Genomic DNA, 19,836 nt, shown 5'->3' on the forward strand with positions numbered 1-19,836 from the left:
TCCTGGATGGTGAGAAGTCTGGTTTCACATACTATGAGTCTGGATGAGCAAGTAAACACACGCCTGATACCTCATGAACCAATGAAGCGCCGGCAGCTCATCTTACTCTGCTTACATCCAACACAAGTGCAACTTCATGCAAAAAACAAATCTACAACAACAAAAACAAACCTAGCACTACTCACACAAAGCAACGACAGGGAACGTTCCCGACGTTCCCGCCGGGACGTTCCCGTGTGTCGTGCGCGCCGTATTTACAGAATGCTCTGCTGCAGTGGGACAGTTGGGGCGAAACACAGCAAGCCTCTCAGCAGCCACGAGGGAACTCGCTGGGTCATTACAGCAGCTTTTGTTCACAGGACGACACACACACTCGATAATTAGACACAACTTGCTACCTGCAAGGTGTGGGGGGGGGGGGGGGGGGGGTTCACACAGTGAAATCCTGTTGGGTTACAGCATGCATTACTCTACGTGCTAATGCCGGGGGCCACTGGTGAGCGGACTGGGCAGTGTTTTCATCGTCAGTGCTTCGGTACTCTCACTGTGAACGGACAAACACAAAGGGCACACAGAGTCTGATATTAATCAGCAGAAGAGGAATAAATGGCTGCGGGGCCACGTGTTGCTGCGTTGTCATAGCTCACCATCAGCAGACGTACCTCTGTCTCCACCGTTCCTCATGTTGGTCTCCTCTTCATCGCCGCCATCATCCACTGTAAAAAAAAATATATAGGAAGAAACGTCTCAAAAACGCATCTGAAGCAGGATGTGGGGTTCGTTAACGGTAGCCAGCTGCCTTTTTATTTGGCACTTATATCATTTCGGTAAAATAAGATTCTGATTCGGCTTCAGAAAAATCTGCTGACAGATCTTTTATCTGTGACCCTGAGGGATGGAGGTCATCTCAGCGACGGTGGCACAGGTGGTTGAGCTGGTCGTCCTATGATCGAGAGGTTGGCGGTTCAATTCCTGGTTCCGGCACATGTGTCCGCTGTCGTCGTGTCCTTGGGCAAGACACCTCACCCACATTGCCTGTGTGACTGTTGTGAGAGAGTGAATGTTGGTGGTGGTCAGGAGGGCCGATGGCGCAAATGGCAGCCTCGCTCCTGTCAGTCTGCCCCAGGGTGGCTGTGGCTAGTAGCTTACCACCACCAGGTATGGTGTGAATGAATAATGCACAGCGTGGAGCGTCTTTGGGTGTCCAGAAAAGCGCTATGTAAAATCAAGCATTATTTATTATTTAATAACAACCAGTAGAGGGTAGCAGCATGCCACTGTGGCATCTATGCTACCACGTCCAGAGAAGAAGAAGAATCACTTCCTGTTGCAGATAACTTTATTAATGAGCTCATTGGTGAATGGCGGCATGGACCAGCTGGTTAAAACAAGCTCATCTGAGTGGAGCTCCTTGACCAGCGACGACAACGTGTTTGTGATCGAGTCGGCAGCGACTAAGAGGTCATTCCGGAGGTTTCTAGGCACACCTGGAAGACACAGGTGCGCGCCGGATTAAAACCATGGGCTGCTCCTACAAACACCCGGACGACAAAAAAAACACTGCTTCTCATGGACGCGTTTTATCACGAAAAATCTTTTGCCCCCACCCTGAGCGAACGCCTCGAGCACGTCCCCCCCAACCCCCGCCAGGCAGTCCTGGGGCGTGTGCGTCGGAGTGGACCCCGCCGAGGTGGAGCGTATGGGCATGGGCATGGAGCAGCTCGCACCGTGACTCGGGGAGGAATGGGGGGAGCCTCCGGACTGGGACTGCAACACATCAAACAAAATGACAGAACAGTCAGAAACGACATTCGACACCACAGCGAGGTTAGCTCCGCCTCCTGGTTCTGTTGAGACCGGTCCAGCTATCTATCCTGACCCGTCTCACTGTCGTTAGCGCTGATGAGGGGAGCAGGTACCCGACATGTGGGCTAACAAAAAAAACCTCTCCCCTCAACTTGTCTGACCCCCCCCAAAAAAAGTTCATTAATCGGTCTTGTTGAGCCTTGCAAACTGAATGAAGGACAACTTACAGCCTGTTTCTGCTCCTCATCCTATCAGCCAGCAAATGACAGCAGTGAAAGAGGGCAAGAAGAGTGAGAGCAAGAGAATTAAGGCAGAGAAAAGAGGAAGAAAGGATTTCTGCATGCACGATACGGCACGCGTCTTCTGTTGCACGCCGCCCTGTGATTCACATGATCTCCGCCTGCAGGGAACAGGTGAGGGTCTCACCTTCAGCAGCCTCATGAGGCCCTCCAGCTACACCATCAGCTCCCGTCGGCTCTCCTGCAGCGCCGACATGCGTCTCTCCAGCTCGTCCTTCCTGTGTCTGCAGGATGAGGACACAGTTCAGTGTGTTCTGACGGTCACAAAATAATTTACCAGCGGCATTCCCCACAAACGCAAAGCTAACTCAAAAACGCCTTCCTGAATTAGCAGAGTCTACATTTATATAATCAGCTCAAATGGCTTCACTACTGACACTCGTGAAGAGGACGCTGCTGGAGGCAGACGGTACCTGAGGAGCCGCAGTTCTGTCAGAAGGGTCGGGTTCTGTTGGGCTTTTTCTGGGGTCGGCTGAGAGGCCTGCTTGTGCTCCAAACGCAGCCGCTGGATCTCCTGGAGAATCTCCCTGAATAGAAGAGAATGCTATAGTTTACAAACGTAATACTTTACCCATAAAGGAATAAAACACGGATTTTTGTGTACCTGTTTTTGTTCTCCAGCTCGGCGATCAGCTGTCTCTGCTGCTTATTGGCATCAAAGTTGAAGCTCAGATCTGACGGCGGACAATGTTGCTGAAAAGAATCACGTAATGGCATTTAAAATTAGGTTTCAGCACCACCTCCTGACCACAGCGTGCAGCAACGACAGCCCCCCCCCCCCCCCTTTGGATTCAAACCTTCTTGCTGTAAGGCAACAGCGCTTACCGCTGCGCCACCGTGCTTGCCCTGCCCTGTCAGGTTGTTTCGGAGACTGTTCTATTGTTTAACTGAGAAGCTGCAGAAATTACTTCCATAAGCGTGAAGGTGAAGCGGAAATGACTCGACTGATTCTTTAAATCGGTGCCGCTTCCTCCCGTTTCATCATCTTGAAGCAAACTGCTGTAAAACCAGCAGCCATCCTCCCTTTCCTGAATCGTCCTACGCTGTGCCCGTCTTTCAGTCCAATTGTAAAGTTGCCTTCGACCCCCACAGCCTAAGAATAACTCGTCTACTCATTCAACGTGAAATGCGGGCTGACTGAAGCCCACCCCGGGGGGGGGGGGGGGGGGGGCGTCCTGCCAGACACTCACTGTGGAGTTGCTCGCTTCGGCTGCCAGGCGGGCGGCGTAGCGAGCGATCAGGCGATGCTCTTCATCTAGCCGGCTGGGACTCTCCAAGACACTGTCCAAAGCCAGAGACAGAGACACTCATCAGACATTGGACACAACTGTAAATAAAAAAAAAAAGTAACGTTTGGATAGGATGAATGACAGTAATGGAGGTAATGGAGGTGTGAGCGCTGATGGACGGTCTGAGATCAGTGAGATCATTACAATGAGGTGAATTCTGGATACGCCCACACCTGTCTTGGCCATTTCAGCGCAGGCGGATAATGCCAAATGAAGCATCAGACTTTCGTGAGTGAGGCGACAGACGACGGGACACATGCTGGAACAGCGCTGGACGCCATCAGACCGGAGAGCGGGCGATGATTAAGACTATTAAGCCCAATCTGGCTCCGAAGCTGTTGCATCAACATCCACGATGCGCCAAGCTCAAAATAAACACTCAACGTTTCTGGAAACTCTTTCACGAAGCAGATCAACAAGCCGTCGGTGAAGACACAAAACGCATGGCTCGCCTATTCCAAGCAGCTTGGAAAGGTTTGCTCGTTTAAAGATTCAGTTCAGAACTCCTTCAAGTCAACTCCATCGCTGCCCCAGCCAATAGAAAGCGATCCATCCGAGCGCTCCGGCTCCATCGCCATCCATTTGTCATTCCTTTAAGTAGGAGCGCTTTACACATTCTTTACAACAGCGGAACAAATTCTACTCTAAAAATACTCTCATGGAGGCAATGCAAGAACACAAGAGTGGAAAAAAGACACGCGGCTCGTCTGAGCGCCAACTCAACCCTGAGGTGATCAGAATGATGTGTGCGACCTGGAGTAACCTGTACAGAGGTCTGCATCATCAGAAAGGGGGGGGGGGGGCTTACCTTTTAGTGGGAGTGGGTGCCCCGGAGGACATGAGCATTGTGTCGTTCATGCTGTCAGCCGCTGGCTTCGGCTGACTAAAAGACAAGATTACAGGCTTTAATTCTGCAGAGGCCCGCGGCGCCGCCAGCAGGGAATACGCCGTAGATTACGACTAAACAGGCGACAACTGGCCGACATGTCCGGGATGTCTTTTCAGGGTTATTTAATTCAAGAGCAGCAACAGCAGCAAAAGAAACCCAATTAAACTGGAAGTGTGCGAGGAGCCAGTAAGGTGACATTGTGGGAGGGTAAACAAAGCGGGGGGGGGGGGTCCATCGGGCAGCCGAACCCACCACGGACCCCTGACTCATTATCGCATCCGAACATCTAACCACTCAGGACGCCGCACAGCCACCAGATCCGCTGGTGCAGCCTAAACCTTGATTGTGTTTTATTTAAAGTGCTAATTATTACATAAAAGGCAGATTCGGTCAAAATGGGACTATTTCTGTCCAGACTGAGGAGAAACGTGTTGTCAGAACATCGCTTCCTTTCCCTCTGGGAGTTATTCTGCTGCAGGAAACACAACAGACTTCTCTTCAAAATGCATTAAAATCCTCTGCAGAGTTATTTGTTCTTTTTAAAGACACGCTCGCATTTTGAAATCCCCCCCTCCCAGGAATGAGCCAACAGAAAGGAAAGCAAACAGCACAAATTCACAACTCCTTGTGTTTCAAAGCGTCACCAGACCGATCGTGTGGCTCCTCCCTCCGAATCCGGATCACACCGGTGTCGTTGGGTATTTCTGTGTTTTGCTTAATTGTTATATTGAAATATTCGAAAAACAAACAAACAAACTTTAATCATCAGGGGATATCATTTATGACTGATATTAGTTTTTGCATCTGTGTGGATCCAACAGATTCAAACATGCAACCATTACAAATCCGCTCATGGTTCCAGGACTGAAGTTCAGCACAAAGAACTGTCACACAAAGTCGACAGAAAGCCCCAAAAAGATACACGTTTTAGGAACTCGTATCTTTTTGCAAAATACAAAACATCAGCTGGAGCCAAAAGGCACAACGTTAAATCAGAAACAAACTACAGGAAGCATCAGTACCCTGATTGGCTGACCCTCATCATGTGACCCCTGGACCACGACAACCTGCTCTTGGAATCTGGAACACGCCGACAGCCCGATTCTAGAAAAACTCGATTTGACCGATGAAGGTTTTCTTCAGGATCCAAATCAGGAACTAAAGAAGACAAATGTGTCTCCTGGTTCGGGTTTATGACCTGCTAATAGACTGGTTCACTGCTGGTGAAGACAGGAAAAGTCTATATCCGCCTCCACTGTCTGCACGGAAAGAAATATTGATCTCTCCTTAATTGATCACTGAAAGACAATAATCAGCTTCAAGGTCTCCGGAGAGAAGCGGCGTTAACTCACCGCTGTCAGGAAGAGCGAGAACACATCCGACCGCTGCTCCTTCCAGTCCTGCCGTCGACTGAGCAGGCGAGCATCTCAATGTACTACACTGCTGCTGTCTCCACGGAAACGGTCACGTGACTCAATGACGACTTTGCTCTCTCTCGCTCTCTCTCTCTCTCTCTCGAAACCAACTCTTCCTCTGGTATAATAAAATAAAAACTAAAGCCTGGAGCTGCCGGCGTGATCTGGATAACTGGTTCGTGTTTAGCATCTGACGGGGAGATTAAAACTGCTCCATACATTCACCGCATTTCTGACAACCCAAACCCGAAACAATCAACAGTCAGAAAGTTACAACTCCGGGACTGTTTGTCAGTCTGCAGGCAGGATGGAGCAAAGATTCACAGGTGTTGAGACAGAACTATAAAAACACAAATCCCCCAAGAGCCTCCCTGACAGCTTCATTCACGGCTCGCCATGCAGCTTTCCAGGTGCCAGAAGCGGCGCACGCCGTCTGAAGATCAGACGCCGGATCAGGCAACCGGGAGACTCCCGCCTGTCCGGCTCGAGACACTCTAGCCTGAATCTGCCATCACTGCTCACCGACCGGAACCTCGCCAGGTGGCGCCGACGGACGCCTCAGGGCTCGCAGCAAATAAAGAAACCTCTTCACTGACAGGAATCAGCACAACTCTGTTATCTAGCATGAATGAAACGGCCCTCCGGACCAATGCGGGTGAAGGGTCTCGCCCGAGGACACGACGACAACGTGCGTCCCATCGCCGGGTGAGGGCGAGCGTCACGCAGTAAATCAGTTTCCACATTCGCGCATACCACGGGCCTGACAGCAGGGCGGCGTTCTGTCCGTTAATGAGGTGACAAACGAAACGCAACACGGACACCAACATGCTACAGCTCAGCGGTCTTACACAGTGTGGGCGGGCTCCTGGGGTCGCTCCGCCTGCTCCGGGAACACAGGATGGGGCGGCTCTCCGATGGGCACGCACCCCAGAGATTTACTGATGGCGTGGCTCAGCTTTTTGGCTGGAGACTTCTGTGAGGAAGGACACAGAGGTAGGCGGTCGGTGTTTGCTCCTTTTTACCGAACTGTGTTCATCTCCCCTTGCTGGTGACTTACCCAGGACGAGTGCTCCTTCATCTGGTGCTGGTTGCTATGGGGACCGTTGGCATGGCCGCGCCAGAAGCAGCTCTGGCACAGCTGATATCCGTGGCACTGCTGGCACCGGTACCGGAAGCCCATCATGCTCTCGCTCCGGCAATAAGAACATTCCACCGGATGGAAGACTGGAGAGAGAGACGACATCATCGGAGTGCGTCTTCAATCGCCAGCCACGCCCCCTTGAACTATCCTCCAACACTAAATCACTCGTTTGACTTTAATACTGATAATGAAAGAGGTAGAATATTTCACTTTCTTTCGACTATTTGTGATACAACCGGCTCAGCGAGGTCGAAGTCAAACCTGGAAGATTTTAGGACAATAAAAAAAAAACCCTCAGATCAATCTGTGAGCCTAAATCCACACAGATGAAGACTATGAATGTTGTACGACTGTATTTCAGCTGATTAGATGATGACAAATGCTTAAAAATAAAAGTTAAGGTGCCGTTTTCAACATTAGCGAGTCGGTGCATCAGAGGGAGCCAGACGAGGCATTGTGGCGGGGGGTCGGCCATCAACATGTCCAAAAACGTGTTCAGCACGATCTTCTTCTGGACACAAGCAGACGTGCATTAATGTGAACGCCAGAGACCCGGCAGGAGACAAAGATCGAGCAGCCTCTCCATACCTGCTGGGGGAAGCACGTCCGGACCGAGTGCTCCGTGTAGCCGAAGGACGGGCCCTCGAACACGGCGGTGGGGAGCTTCAGCACCTCCCGCAGGAACTGGTCAAACTTCACGAACATCATGACTCCGCTGGAGTCGGAGATCTGGGAGAAGATGTCTGGGAGATGAGAGAGGTCATTCATCAACAGGCTTATCCGTAACCCCACATGTCCACACAGCGCCCCCGTGTGGTGGGAAAGAGAGAGACAGAAACATAACGCTATTATTACAGGAGCATGGCAGGAGCGTTGAACACTATATATATACTCCTTTAGTAATGGCTCCTTTGGTATCCTCACAGATTAAATCTACTTTGAAGCTTCTTCACGTCTTTGATGCCTTCAGAAATGAACTCACAGCGTAGTTTGTCCACGATCTCCCCGCTGCACATCGTTGCCAGCATGGCTTTCATGGAGAAGACGGTCAGCTTCCCGTGGCTTTCACTGCACGAGGAGAGAAACGAGCAGAACCGGTCAGATTCAGCTTCCTTCCTCTGATCGCAGGTATCCCAGCGATGCAGCGGCGCTAGAGGCAACAGATAAGAGGAACTCTAAGTGAGCGGGGGGGGGGGGGGGGGGGGGGGGGGTTAAATGAGCGGAACACACGAGTTCCAAAAACGGCGATCGATCATAAAAGCTCCAAGCTGCAGGATGCTGCGTGTCCATCGTAGCTAACAAAAGACACACAGACCGATTTAGCGTCCTCCTCCATGCCAACCCCCCCCGCCTTGCCTGTCGTAGGTCGCCACCATGAAGTTGAGCAGCAGCCCAATGGACTGCTCCACGTTGATCTGGTGGGTGGTGGGCAGCCGCTTGTTGAGCTGGTAGTAGATGGAAGACAGGATGGTCTCCAGCCGTGACACGTTGATCTCAGCGCTGTGGTCCAGCGCGTTGAGGCCGTTGTCACGGAAGGCTTCGATCATGTTCCAGACGTCCACCAGGTGAACTGCGGGGGGAGTGGAAAGAGATCAATCGGGCCGGAATCGATCCAGAGCAACGGGTCTACACAACAAGGGGGCAGACAGAAGAGGAAAGTCTCACGGTTGCATCTCTTCTGCACAAACCGGAGCTTGCAGGCGGTTCTGTACGTGGACAGTCGGATCACGTCAAAGTTCTGAGCTCCTGAAAGAAAAGGCATTAAAATAATCGGTTGAAATAATACACAACGCAGAAGTAAACCACACCGGTTACAGAGGCAGGGAGGAATGCCAACCTTGTCCAGCCCCCGACGGCTCCTGAAAACCATCATGGCGGACGTCGCTACCAAGACGGGTGGGAGGCCGATCGCACGGACTTGACGTTAGATTTAACTGAACTGATGGTGCTACGCAAGAATTCAGCCACACATCATTTATTAATACAATTAGCAGCATCTCTGTGGAAGTGGTGACATCACTGAGGCTCCTGCCCTTCCTTCCCAGCAGACCTGTGCCTGCCAGTTGTCACGAGGAAGGCTTCCCAGAGGTCAGGTCGTCTCAGTGCGGGTAAGTCGGGCGTCAGCGGTTTAAAGGAAGAGTTCCTGGTCTACAAGGCCCACCAGCGCACCGACACCAGTCGTGTTGCTAAAGCCTTGTGTGGCGTATTCCCAGTAGTGATGCTACAAGTAGCATTTATGCTATTTTAACTGGACCTTTCCATAGAGAGACGGTTCTGGATGCTATCTTTCTTCTTTTGTTGCAGGGCAGCTGAAACGCACCAAGTGTGAAATAGATGTGGAAACGCCAGACTCCATCTTGGTTAATACCAACCTGCGGGCGATTATCAACAAGCACACCTTCTCCGTCCTGCCGCCGGACTGCCAGCAGAGGCTGCTCAGACTGCTGCCTGAGGTCGACCAGCAGGTAGCATCAAACGCACCGGTCATATGCAACCCTAAACCTCACCTGGGAGCAAGTTGAGTTAATGCTAGCGATAGCTTAGCTTGGAGAAGGCTGTTATTGTCAGCATGGCTGCTAAGAGGCTGTGGGTGATGACGTCACGGCGTTGTGTCTCTTCCTCAGGCCTGTATGGACGGCCTCCTGAAGGTCACCAGCTCCGCCTTGAACAACGAGTTCTTCACATCAGCAGCTCAGTCCTGGAAGGAGAGGCTGGCCGAGGGTCGGTTCCACCGCTCCCCACCGCCGTTAACCGCGATCCGAGCGGACTCGCAGTTCAAATGATGTCACCTTTCACCTTACAGGGGAATTCACTCCTGAGCTGCAGCTGCGCATGAGACAGGAAATCGAGAAGGAGAAGAAGGTGGAGCTCTGGAAGGAGGCCTTCTATGAGAACTATTACGGGGAAAGGTAGGTTTGGATTACGCATCAGATTATGAAATGAAGCATAGAGAAGCTCGCCTGTAGTGTTCTGTAGATAAACCAAGAAAGACCATGTGGAGATTATGAAGTAATCTCAGTTTTACCTTTACGGTTCATTTACGGATTGATTTCTTTGTGTCTCCTCTCTCTGTTTAGTTCTGGCCTCAGCTTGGAGGAATCCAAAGAGCTGACGAAAGCTCATCAGAATGAGGAATCTATCCGACCCCAGTCCCCAAATCATCCATCGGGACCCGTCGCCCGAACGCTGGAGGATCCAAAGGACTCCAGGGAGAACAGTCGTGCTGCTGCTGCTGCCAAACCAACGCAGGCACCTTTGAAGGAACCGGCCGGCGCCACAGAACCCATGAAGACGCGCCGCTCGCACTACGCCGAGGGCCGCAAGGTGACCGTGTTAGCATCACTGGTGCCAACGCCTGCAGCGACATCACCAGAGGTCAGCAGAGAGACTGAGCAGGCCGAAGTGGGACCGCCGCCTGAGAAGGAGCACAAAGAGGACGGGAAGGAGGAGAGAGCAGAATTCCAGGCGGCGGAGGAGGAGAAGGAGGAGAGTCACCCGCCGACAGTCAGCTCAGAGTTAAAGGAGGATCCGCCGCCGGCTGCGGTCGAAGTAGCCCAGAGGGAAGAGGTCAAGTCTGAGCTCAGCAGCCAATCGGAGCCAGCCAAGAGGAAAGCCGCTAACGAGACGGCGGGTGGACGGACACCGGAGAAAAGGCCTTGGGTGTCCTCAGCGTCTTCAGCCACGTCCGTGTCTCCTGCAGCATCCTCAACATCCAGCCCTCTGACTCCGCCATCGGCAAAGCAGAAAGTCCCGCCCCTCAAGGTGAGATTATCACGACAATTCAGCTTCAACTTCTCACCTGATTGGTTTGAATTTATTGTAATAAATCGCTGGTTTTTATTTTATTTTGCAGATTCCCCGTGTCCAGAATTCTTCCAGTTCCTCTGTCTCCGAGCCAAGTGCCACCAAAGACCCCCCTCAGCAGTCCGGGTCGCACCGGCGCTCGCACTTTGGCCGACATCAAGGCCAAAGCCCAGCTCGCCCGAGCTCAGCGAGTAGCTGCCGCCGCAATATCATCGGCATGTGCCAGGCCCGGGACGAGGTGGCGGTCGGCAGACGCCGCCATTGTCCAGCCCGCCTCGGACACCGACCACAGTACCGGCTGCTGATAGCAGTTGGACCGGCACGACCCGTTCTGGTCAGCTAAACACTCGCATGATTTATTCAAGCATTGACCAAAAACACCAAGGTCAGTCTGCTGGCGCGTTGGACGCAGGACTCCACGGCGTCCCGAAGACTTTAGGTGCATCAGCGCAGACTGTGGAGGGACAAGACATCCCACCGTTTATAGCAATCATTTCCAAGGTAAAATACCAAAGTCACCTTAAATCAAATGATCCCAACTTGTTTTTAAATGTTTTAATCAAAGTAATATATTTTAATTCATATATTTTAATATAAAGAGAAATCTATTTGCTAATTGTTTTTGGAAATCAACAGGGTTTTTACTAGATAATATATATAATATATTGGCTGTCTGTTTCTTTTCCTGTGATCCGGACAGACGACCTTTTTTACGGCTCACGTTTCCCAGCTCGGAACATTCTGTCGGTCCAGACGTGTCTGATTTTAGCTGTTTACATTTGGATTAATTAAATCACCGTTTTTAGTCCACGTTGAATGTTTGTGAAACAGAGTTTCCTTAAATTTAACATCAGTTCACTGAAAATCCCCAGTAAATATTTATTTCTTGGGTTGTGACGTCACATGCTTGTGGGGGGGTGGGGGGCTGGACCGCACAGCAATCAGCCCCTAAAGGCAGCTGAGGCCTTTAGTAATGAGGACTGAAGGTTGGGCGCCGCCCATCGCTGAGGTCACCTGTCTGCTACGAGGATCTGTTCATCAGCAGGTGTAACGTTAGCGTCTGTCTTTCGTCTCCATCTAAACTCCCTGTGGCTGTCATTTAGCACCCAGCACTTATAAACAAAATGTTATTTTATCATAGACTTATGAATAAATAATGAGAACAGCATTTTGTGTGTTCACTGTTGCGCCAAGAATTATTTTATTTCGACATCCTGTATAGTTTATACCAGACGGGAAAAATGTCTTCCGGTTCTGATCCAGAATGAGGTCAGGAACAAATATTACATTTTCACATTAAAACGCATTTATGGATTAAAAAAGAACAATCTAGAACCTTTTGGTGCTGATCCAGAGCACCACGTGGACGGTGTAGATCCAGTTCGGAGGGGAACGAGCTGTTTGGAGGGAGGTCTGGCAGCTCAGCCGTGCGCGTTTAAGCGGCGTGCGCACAAATATATGTATATATCTGTGTCTTCTGGTTTTTGAAAAAACTTGACACAATACCACATAAGAAGTGCTGTCAGTTCCACGTGAGCTCAAGACTGCCCTCTATCTCTGTAGGGTGAGATTGAACGTGTCGTCACGGAGGGAAAATTGGCCCTAATTTGGCTTCCTGCGGAAATAAAACAAATGCTTTGATGTTTGGGTTTCCAAAAACCCAAACATCAAAGCATTTGTTTGAAGCTTTGATGTTTGGGTTTCCACTCATTGGAAACCCAAACATCAAAACATTTTTAACATCAAAGGAATAATGATGAGAAATCCTATATATATCATCATCTGTGACAGCTCAGCATCCAGTCTACAATGGCGACTCAATCAACTTACTCAGATTCATTTATGAAGGGTTTTATGGAAGTGTTGGATAAATACCAGCTTCAGTCAGACACCCACCAAGACAGACAGTTAAGGGGCTATGTGGCGAAACACATACCGCCAAAAGTCACTCAAAAGAAAGCTATCGAGGGAATACTGACCCCAGAGGAAGTAAAGCGCTGTGATGCTGCAACGATGAAGAAGCTAGCACAGTATCCAGATGCTAGAGCGACTAATGACAGGCTTTTAGCTCGGCATGTTTCCTCGGAGAATGACAGACAGCATGAAATAAAAGCATTACGGAAGTTAGAAGAGATACTTGAATCCATGAGAGAATACTGAGCAGCCAACTCATCACCACTCACCACCTTCATGTAGACTGATAGTCTACATGATAGTCATCCCACATCTTTGGATGGAATGAGTGTCCCCACTGATACTTGTCGAGTCTCATTCATTATCGGTGCCCTGACATGCCCCCCCCCTCCATGCTCATCCTCATTCACCCTGAGCTACTCTCCTGCAGCTTGGGTGGGATAAGCTATTAGAAACAACAGGAAATGACATGGTGGGGTGGATGGGGAGGAGTAATGCCCTTCACCCCCCCCCCCACACTCCTCCCTCCTCCTCCTTCTCCACGTTCCTCCCCCCACATCTTTGGATGGAATGAGTGTCCCCACTGATACTTGTCGAGTCTCATTCATTATCGGTGCCCTGACATGCCCCCCCCCTCCATGCTCATCCTCATTCACCCTGAGCTACGCTCCTGCAGCATTGAACCCCCCCCCGGAGTGTTTGGGGGGGGGGGAAATGGTTCAATTCCCGGAGTGTTTGGGGGGGGGGGGGGGGGGGGATTGAACCCCCCCCCCTTACCTCCGGAAAGGTCAAGGAGGAGGAGGGGGTGGAACGTGGAGGAGTGTTTGGGGGGGGGGTGGTTCAATGCCCCCCCCCAAACACTCCTCCTCCTCCTCGCTCCCCTCGGGTGTTCCTTTACTCTGGAACACTCCAGAGGGGAGCGAGGAGGAGGAGTGTTTGGGGGGGTGCATTGAACCCCCCCCCCCCCCCCCCCCAAACACTCCTCCACGTTCCACCCCCTCCTCCTCCTCCTTGACCTTTCCGGAGGTAAGGGGGGGGGGGTTCAATTCCCCCCCCCCCCCCCCCAAACACTCCGGGAATTGAACCCCCCCCTTACCTCCGGAAAGGTCAAGGAGGAGGAGGGGGTCAGTCATAAATTATTTTTTGACTGGAATCGATTTGACTTATTGCAGGAAATGTGAGCCACTTCACAATAAAATCAGAATTACTATATTGTATTTATGTCTCCCTTCACATTTTGAAAACTCAGTTTGTGTAAATCCCTTGTTGTATTTACTGATGCTTGCAAACCACACTGCAGATCCTTTTCCACCTCAGGGACAGTCTCCAACAATGACTGCAGGGGGGCATCTCCTGATGTCATTGCATCGATATGTCCAGTTGACTTTGCACCTGTTTAATTGTTTAAAAGGTTCCCCATTAGCTGCCACCAAAGTGACGAGCTAGCACCAGCACAGACTTTACTACGCTTTCATGTCAATATGTGGACGTGCAGTAAAAGAAAACTGAGGGAGCGAACACAATTTAAAGAGACTTTTAAATAACTATCCAGCTTCCATCCACCCTAATGATGATGTCATCACCCTAAATGTCAACATTCCTATGATACACACAAAATGACCCCAAACCTACACAAAACGGGCATTTCACCCAGTAACTCGCGGTGCTCATTTTGCCACGTCTAATGAAACGATCGTCTTCCGAGAGCCAATCAGAAAGGGACGCTGGAAATGCCAGCGGGAGCACAGCGGCTATAAGAACCAGATATGTGTGTCTGGGCTTCTTCCCAGTTGTAAACGTCCCCCCTTTTGGGGGCCTCACAGTGTGTGTGCAGCTCCACCAGGCCCGGCGAGTCAAAGGGGGGGGGGGGGGACTAGAAGGAGGAGGTGGGAGGAGACACAATGTGGTCTTTATCATTTGCACACGCCTGCCCATCAGGAATACCACAACTCCTATCTGCCGTCACGCTTGCATGGCAGAGCAGAGATTTAAGGCACGTCAAACAAATACGTATGAATAAGAGCAAACGTAAGTCACTGTGCCGAGAGGACAGCGTGAAAGCCGCTCGTCTCCGGGGCTGTAGAGACATGTTGGAGGCCCGAGGCTCGAGGGACGACAGTGAGAGGCGGGGCAACAGAGGAGACGCTGGTCTCTGTGGGGAGTTCAGGCAATCCTTCGCCATCTAATTTGGGCAGCATCCACGGCACGGATCCTATTACAACCCGGGGAAGGGGGGCGGCGAGGAGGAACCCCCCCCCCCCCCCGAATTGTTATTTAAATAAGACACAGACTCTGTGTTTAATGAGCCTCCGTTACAGAGGACATGAAGGACGACCTGAAGCTCATTTGCCCGACCAATCAGGTCACTGAGCTGCCGCCATCTGTGCCAGACTCCGTTCTCTAATTGGCTCTGCAGGCATCTAAATCAGTGACATCATGAATCAAAACCCGACTGCCCTTTTAATTCAACTCGACCCGGATCCAAGATCAGGCCCAGGCCGCATCACAATGGCCGCCCTCTGGCCTGTCACAAAAAAAGGTTAAAGGGACTGCAGGGCCTCGGTGGAAGGATCCGATGCCCCCCTTCTCGCCTTCATTTGCACATTTAATTTAATTTTGTTTTCTACTACGACAAATGAAGCTTGGTCCGTCTAAGACGGTTCAGACACCCGAGCAGGACGCGTAAACCAAACCGCCAAAAAAGTAACGCCTTTCATTTCAAACTATTTCAATTGCAAAATGGATTTTATTTTTTTTTTGTTGCAGACGACTTCCCGTTTTTTTGTCTTGCATTTGCCCATCTGCATCCCTGAAGTCTTTGGCACGACGACTCGTACTGACTCGCTGTAATAAAAAACGACCTTAAGTCACAACAGGTGGTGACGCCTTGGCAGACGGCCAAATACCAGAATCTGTCCCGGATCAGAGGTGAAACCTTAAAGAAGAAGTCCAGTTGATTCAGCCTCGGCTGCAGCTTCACGCCACCACAGGAAGGACGATGCAAATCCAAACTCGGGTGCACGACCCAAAGAGATCCCCCAAAACAAATGGTACCGTCAAGAGATATCAAATGAGCCATCAAATACACTTGGCCGTGAAGACAAGTTCAGAGCCGTCTCCGACCCTGGCAGCTCGAGACGATGCCTGACTCTCGCCCTGATACCCCCTACGGTGGCTGGACAGCGCTGCGGTACTCACCTCCGACTTCCACTTGGCCAGCCACTCCTCTCTGGTCCGCTTGCTAATGTAATAAGGGTCACCAGCCTGGAAGGTTATTCTGGGCACGGGCCTCTGACGAAGGCTGATCTCCCAACCAACTCCCCCTCGCAGCCTGCCTCGATCTCCCTGTTTAAGGTGTTGAAACAAAAGAGTTAGCTACTGCTCTTCTCTCACGTGGAAGCATCCAGATTTGATGTTACCTAATCTGTCAAGTGGGAACTCTGCGGGTTCTAAATCTTTTTTTTTTTTTAAGATGACGATTCATGCTGCCGTGTGATCAATTCCCTGGCAACACCTTCAAGGTCAAACAGATACGAGGCGCTCCCAAGTGTATTTGATATTTCAGATCCATCCGCCATGAGGTACCATTTCCTCCAGAGGCACAGAGAAGGGCACCAAGAGGCCCCAACGAGAGCCCACGCCCAAACTACACCATTCATGATGCCATTTTCACTCCATGCTAATATAAGCTAAACCAAGCTAACTGCTTGCTGACTCGGGTTTATCCAAAGACATGTCAATATCCTCGTCAAGAAATATATTATTTTCAAATCATTATTTTCTAGCTGCAGTTCAAGCAATCCGCAAAAAAAAAACATCAATATAACCTCGTCCAACAACTGAGCAGCTGAGGAGGAAAGAGAAGAGACACTGGATGGGGATGACGGTTGAAGAATTGAATCCGCTTTACTCGCGGTTTGTAGCAGGAGACGTGCGTCAGATCGAAAGATGCCACACGCTGAAAAGCTGAAAACAAAGAACAAACACAGCAGGACTCTTACCTCGGACTTGACTGAAACGGCTCCGTCCTCCTCCTTGTGCTCCACATCTGGACAAGAGACAAGGGACAAAAACGGACGTCCCGAATCATTCATAGGCAGGGGATGAGAAGTGATGAGATTTATACAATTCCTTTTTTTTTATTATAATAATAATAATAAAATAAATATTCTTCTGTAGAAATTAAAATACAACAAACTATTCTGTGGCAATTACAGAAGAATGTCTGAAAATTCAAATACTCCTTTTTAAAAGGAGCTGAGCACTGAAAAATCAAACTGCATCAGCAAGTAATTAATTAATTATTAATTAATCAGTAATTGCTGATGAAGAACTAACTATTCTTTTGCAAAAAAGAAGAAGCATCTGCTTCGTCAACAGGCCACATGATCTATTAGTTCAGAGGTCACCCTCTGCAGCATGAGCTAACTGATCAGACATTTATTTGGGTGAACTTTGCACTTCTTCCAGGACAGAAATCCACGCTTTCTTTCAGCTACTACTCAATGCTAGTAGTTTCATTGAAGGACAAATATTTTCCTCGGGAAGGAACCCCCCCCCACACACACACACACACGGTGGGAGGGCCAAAACAAAAGCCACAGGGTAAAAAAAAATAGATATGAAACCACAGTCTAATAAAAGGGCTTGGAACACGGTAAAATCTAAAGCGTGATTTAAGATGTGGCAGCCCACGGCGGGAGCGCGTTATTCATTCTTCATTGTTTTGCTGCGTTCAGCCGAGCCGCGAGGGGTGAGCCAGGGTGCGTATGGACCCCACCCAAACTGAAACACCAGGACAGCAGTCAGTCAGGATTTAGGATCCAGCAGCAGAAATAGAAGCATAAACACATCATTCAAGCAGCTGCGGCCTAAATTAGCCCGGCGGCCCCACCGAGTCCAAACGCTATCGTAACACTTGAACCCTGAGAAGCCAAGGACGACTTTAGGCGGTGTGTTTTCTACGCTGCCCGCTCCGGCCTGTCGGTGAAGTACCCTACAGGCCTGTCCCGACAACAGTGAGCTCTCTAAGCAGCCTCTTCATTACAGTTCCATGTGTAGCCCCCCCTCTTTCAGTGCTGGTCTGGTCTGGCTGAGGCGGCACAGCAAGCCAAGGTCGTTGGGTTTGTGAGAGGAGCTGGTTAACATTGCCCACACAAAGAACACCTCGCCGGGTTTGGAGCTTGTTCCAGGTCTCATATCCCGCTCGATCCGGAGCCCAAAATCCTTCCTGTGACCTCTGGGTGGATAATAGACGCCCTGTTTAGTCGACTATCGATCCTTTCTGTGAGTGAATTCGTGTGGTACCGGGTTTAAAATCTCTCTGCACGTCTATTTAGGGTGCCTGAAGATGCCACGGAGCAACCAAAGTGATTTAACACACACCACTGAGCAATCGGGCATGTTTTTTCTGAATTGCGGCTTTGCTCGCCCCTGACCCCCGCCCAGTGTGCCAACGCTTACATAAGCAGTAAACATACCTGCACCCATGGGCACGTTGTGGTCAGGTGCAGAAAATTATTGCCCCACTGACCCAAAATAAACTCCTGGCGTGAACTCCGTGGTCTCGTGTTTTTCTTGCTTTTTAAAAGTCAATAAAATGCACAGACACAAAATGTTGTCATTGCGCTATATCATCGGCGCGTGCTAGCGACGCACAAATCATCTCACATTTCTTTTTAGCGCAGCAAGCCAACAAGCTAGGGAAGTGAGACACGATATGTTGCATGTTATATCTCTTAAAGGTCCCATATTATGAAAAACTCACTTTTGCCGTGTTTCTACACTATTATGGCGGGTTTGGGTCCTTAACCCAAAAACAGCGAAATAGGCCATCCGGTCAATCCTGCGCAGTTTGTGTGGTTCTGTAATCAAGTACAGAAATGCTTCTGGAAGAAATCTGACATCACAGTCCAAAAACGTGCACAAGATGTGCGTGCACACAATGAATTCAGTTTTCGTTATCAGAGGCTTTTCTGACAGAGCTGTTTGAGACAGAAAAGAGTTCTGCTCTGGAGTGAAGAACGATCCCAGATCAGGTGAACAGTGAAGTGCAGACTCGGTTTATAACGAGCTCTGGGCCCCCAAATGGGGGGGCGCCCACAACAGAGACCCACCGGCTCCCAACTAGAGGCAGGTTGCCAAGAGAGCAGTGGCTCTTCCCTGCACTTTACTGACTGGACTATTTATCAAGGTCATAGCCGAAGTCTTTGATGCCAAGAGTGGAGACACGTGACTAAGGAGTGGGGGTGGGGGGCAAAGTGATTTAGCTAATCTCCATCGTGCACTGAAAACTAGCTGTCAGCACCTCCTCCCTAATTTGCCCTCTTACGTTATCTGCTCCAGGCTGCTGCAGATTCACTTCTCCATGTACATTTTAATTAAACGTACTATAGTACGACTGTGAGGCAGCAGCGCCTCACAGCAGGAAGGTCACAGGTTCAAATCAAACTTTGGGCCTTTCTGTGTGGGTTCCTCCCAAAAACATGCAACTTAGGCGAATTGGTCACGCTAAATTGTCTGAAAGTGGCCGAAGCCAATAGAAGCTCACATTTCGTTGGGCGCTCCAGCTTCCGCCTCCCTCGTTTCTTGCGCGGCGGCGTCGAGCTGTCGTCTTTGTCCTTGTCTGAGTCTTGGTCTTCCTGGCTGGGCAGAAATCCATTCTCCTGAGACGGGCTCCGGCTCTGAGAGCCGTCTCTGGGGATCCCATTCTCCACGTCCCTCTTCTCCTGTTTGGGGAAGCAGGCGTCGGACGTCCTGTCTCTGTGCCCGCCGACATCTCCGTTGTGGGCCGGTGCCATGGACGGCCTGCCCGCCCCGGAGGAGGCCACGCCGGGTCTCAGAGAGCTGCAGCTCTCGACCTGCAGTCAAGGAGAAGAACTGTTAGCATCCTAGCAGCTTTTAGAAAAGCTCCTGTGGGAGGAGGACAACAGATGATGCATCACTGGACGGCTAACACACAAAACCCGTCAGAGAAACCATCCAACCATTCATTTCGTCTTTCTTTTCTGCCGTCTGGATCGACAGGACAGAATTAAAAATAAATCCAGCCTGGAGCTCGTTCAAAGCTGATGTCTTTGCATTTAAATGTTTGCAGCAAGCAACGATAAAATGGCTGCTGTTATCAGAGCGAGAGGCTAAACGAGCCATTTGGAGAGAAAAAAAAGTGAATTACAGGCATTAGATAAGATTAAATCCATCCCTTAATCCCCTCAGATTGTTCCCCTCTCAGCTCTATTAAAGCAGCTGCAAACCTCCAGTGAATGTCACGTAGAGGCAT

At 50.3% G+C, this 19,836-nt stretch overlaps 1 protein-coding gene and 1 pseudogene across 1 annotated transcript; one reads left to right on the forward strand and one right to left on the reverse strand.

Moving 5' to 3' along the window:
- Nucleotides 1-462: 462 nt before the first annotated feature.
- Nucleotides 463-19,411, reverse strand: LOC137915995 (dystrobrevin beta-like; annotated as a pseudogene).
- On the forward strand, nt 8,385-11,268 carry LOC137915997 (putative Polycomb group protein ASXL2). The gene is given in 9 exon segments (XM_068759116.1): nt 8,385-8,404; nt 8,635-8,735; nt 8,888-8,947; nt 9,144-9,304; nt 9,464-9,560; nt 9,643-9,748; nt 9,917-10,602; nt 10,695-10,849; nt 10,851-11,268. Coding segments are annotated over 9 exon segments (1,776 nt in total). The 3' UTR covers nt 11,241-11,268.
- Nucleotides 19,412-19,836: the final 425 nt, after the last annotated feature.

This window comes from Brachionichthys hirsutus, unplaced genomic scaffold (genome assembly GCF_040956055.1).
Source record: "Brachionichthys hirsutus isolate HB-005 unplaced genomic scaffold, CSIRO-AGI_Bhir_v1 contig_596, whole genome shotgun sequence".
Classification (NCBI taxonomy): domain Eukaryota; kingdom Metazoa; phylum Chordata; class Actinopteri; order Lophiiformes; family Brachionichthyidae; genus Brachionichthys; species Brachionichthys hirsutus.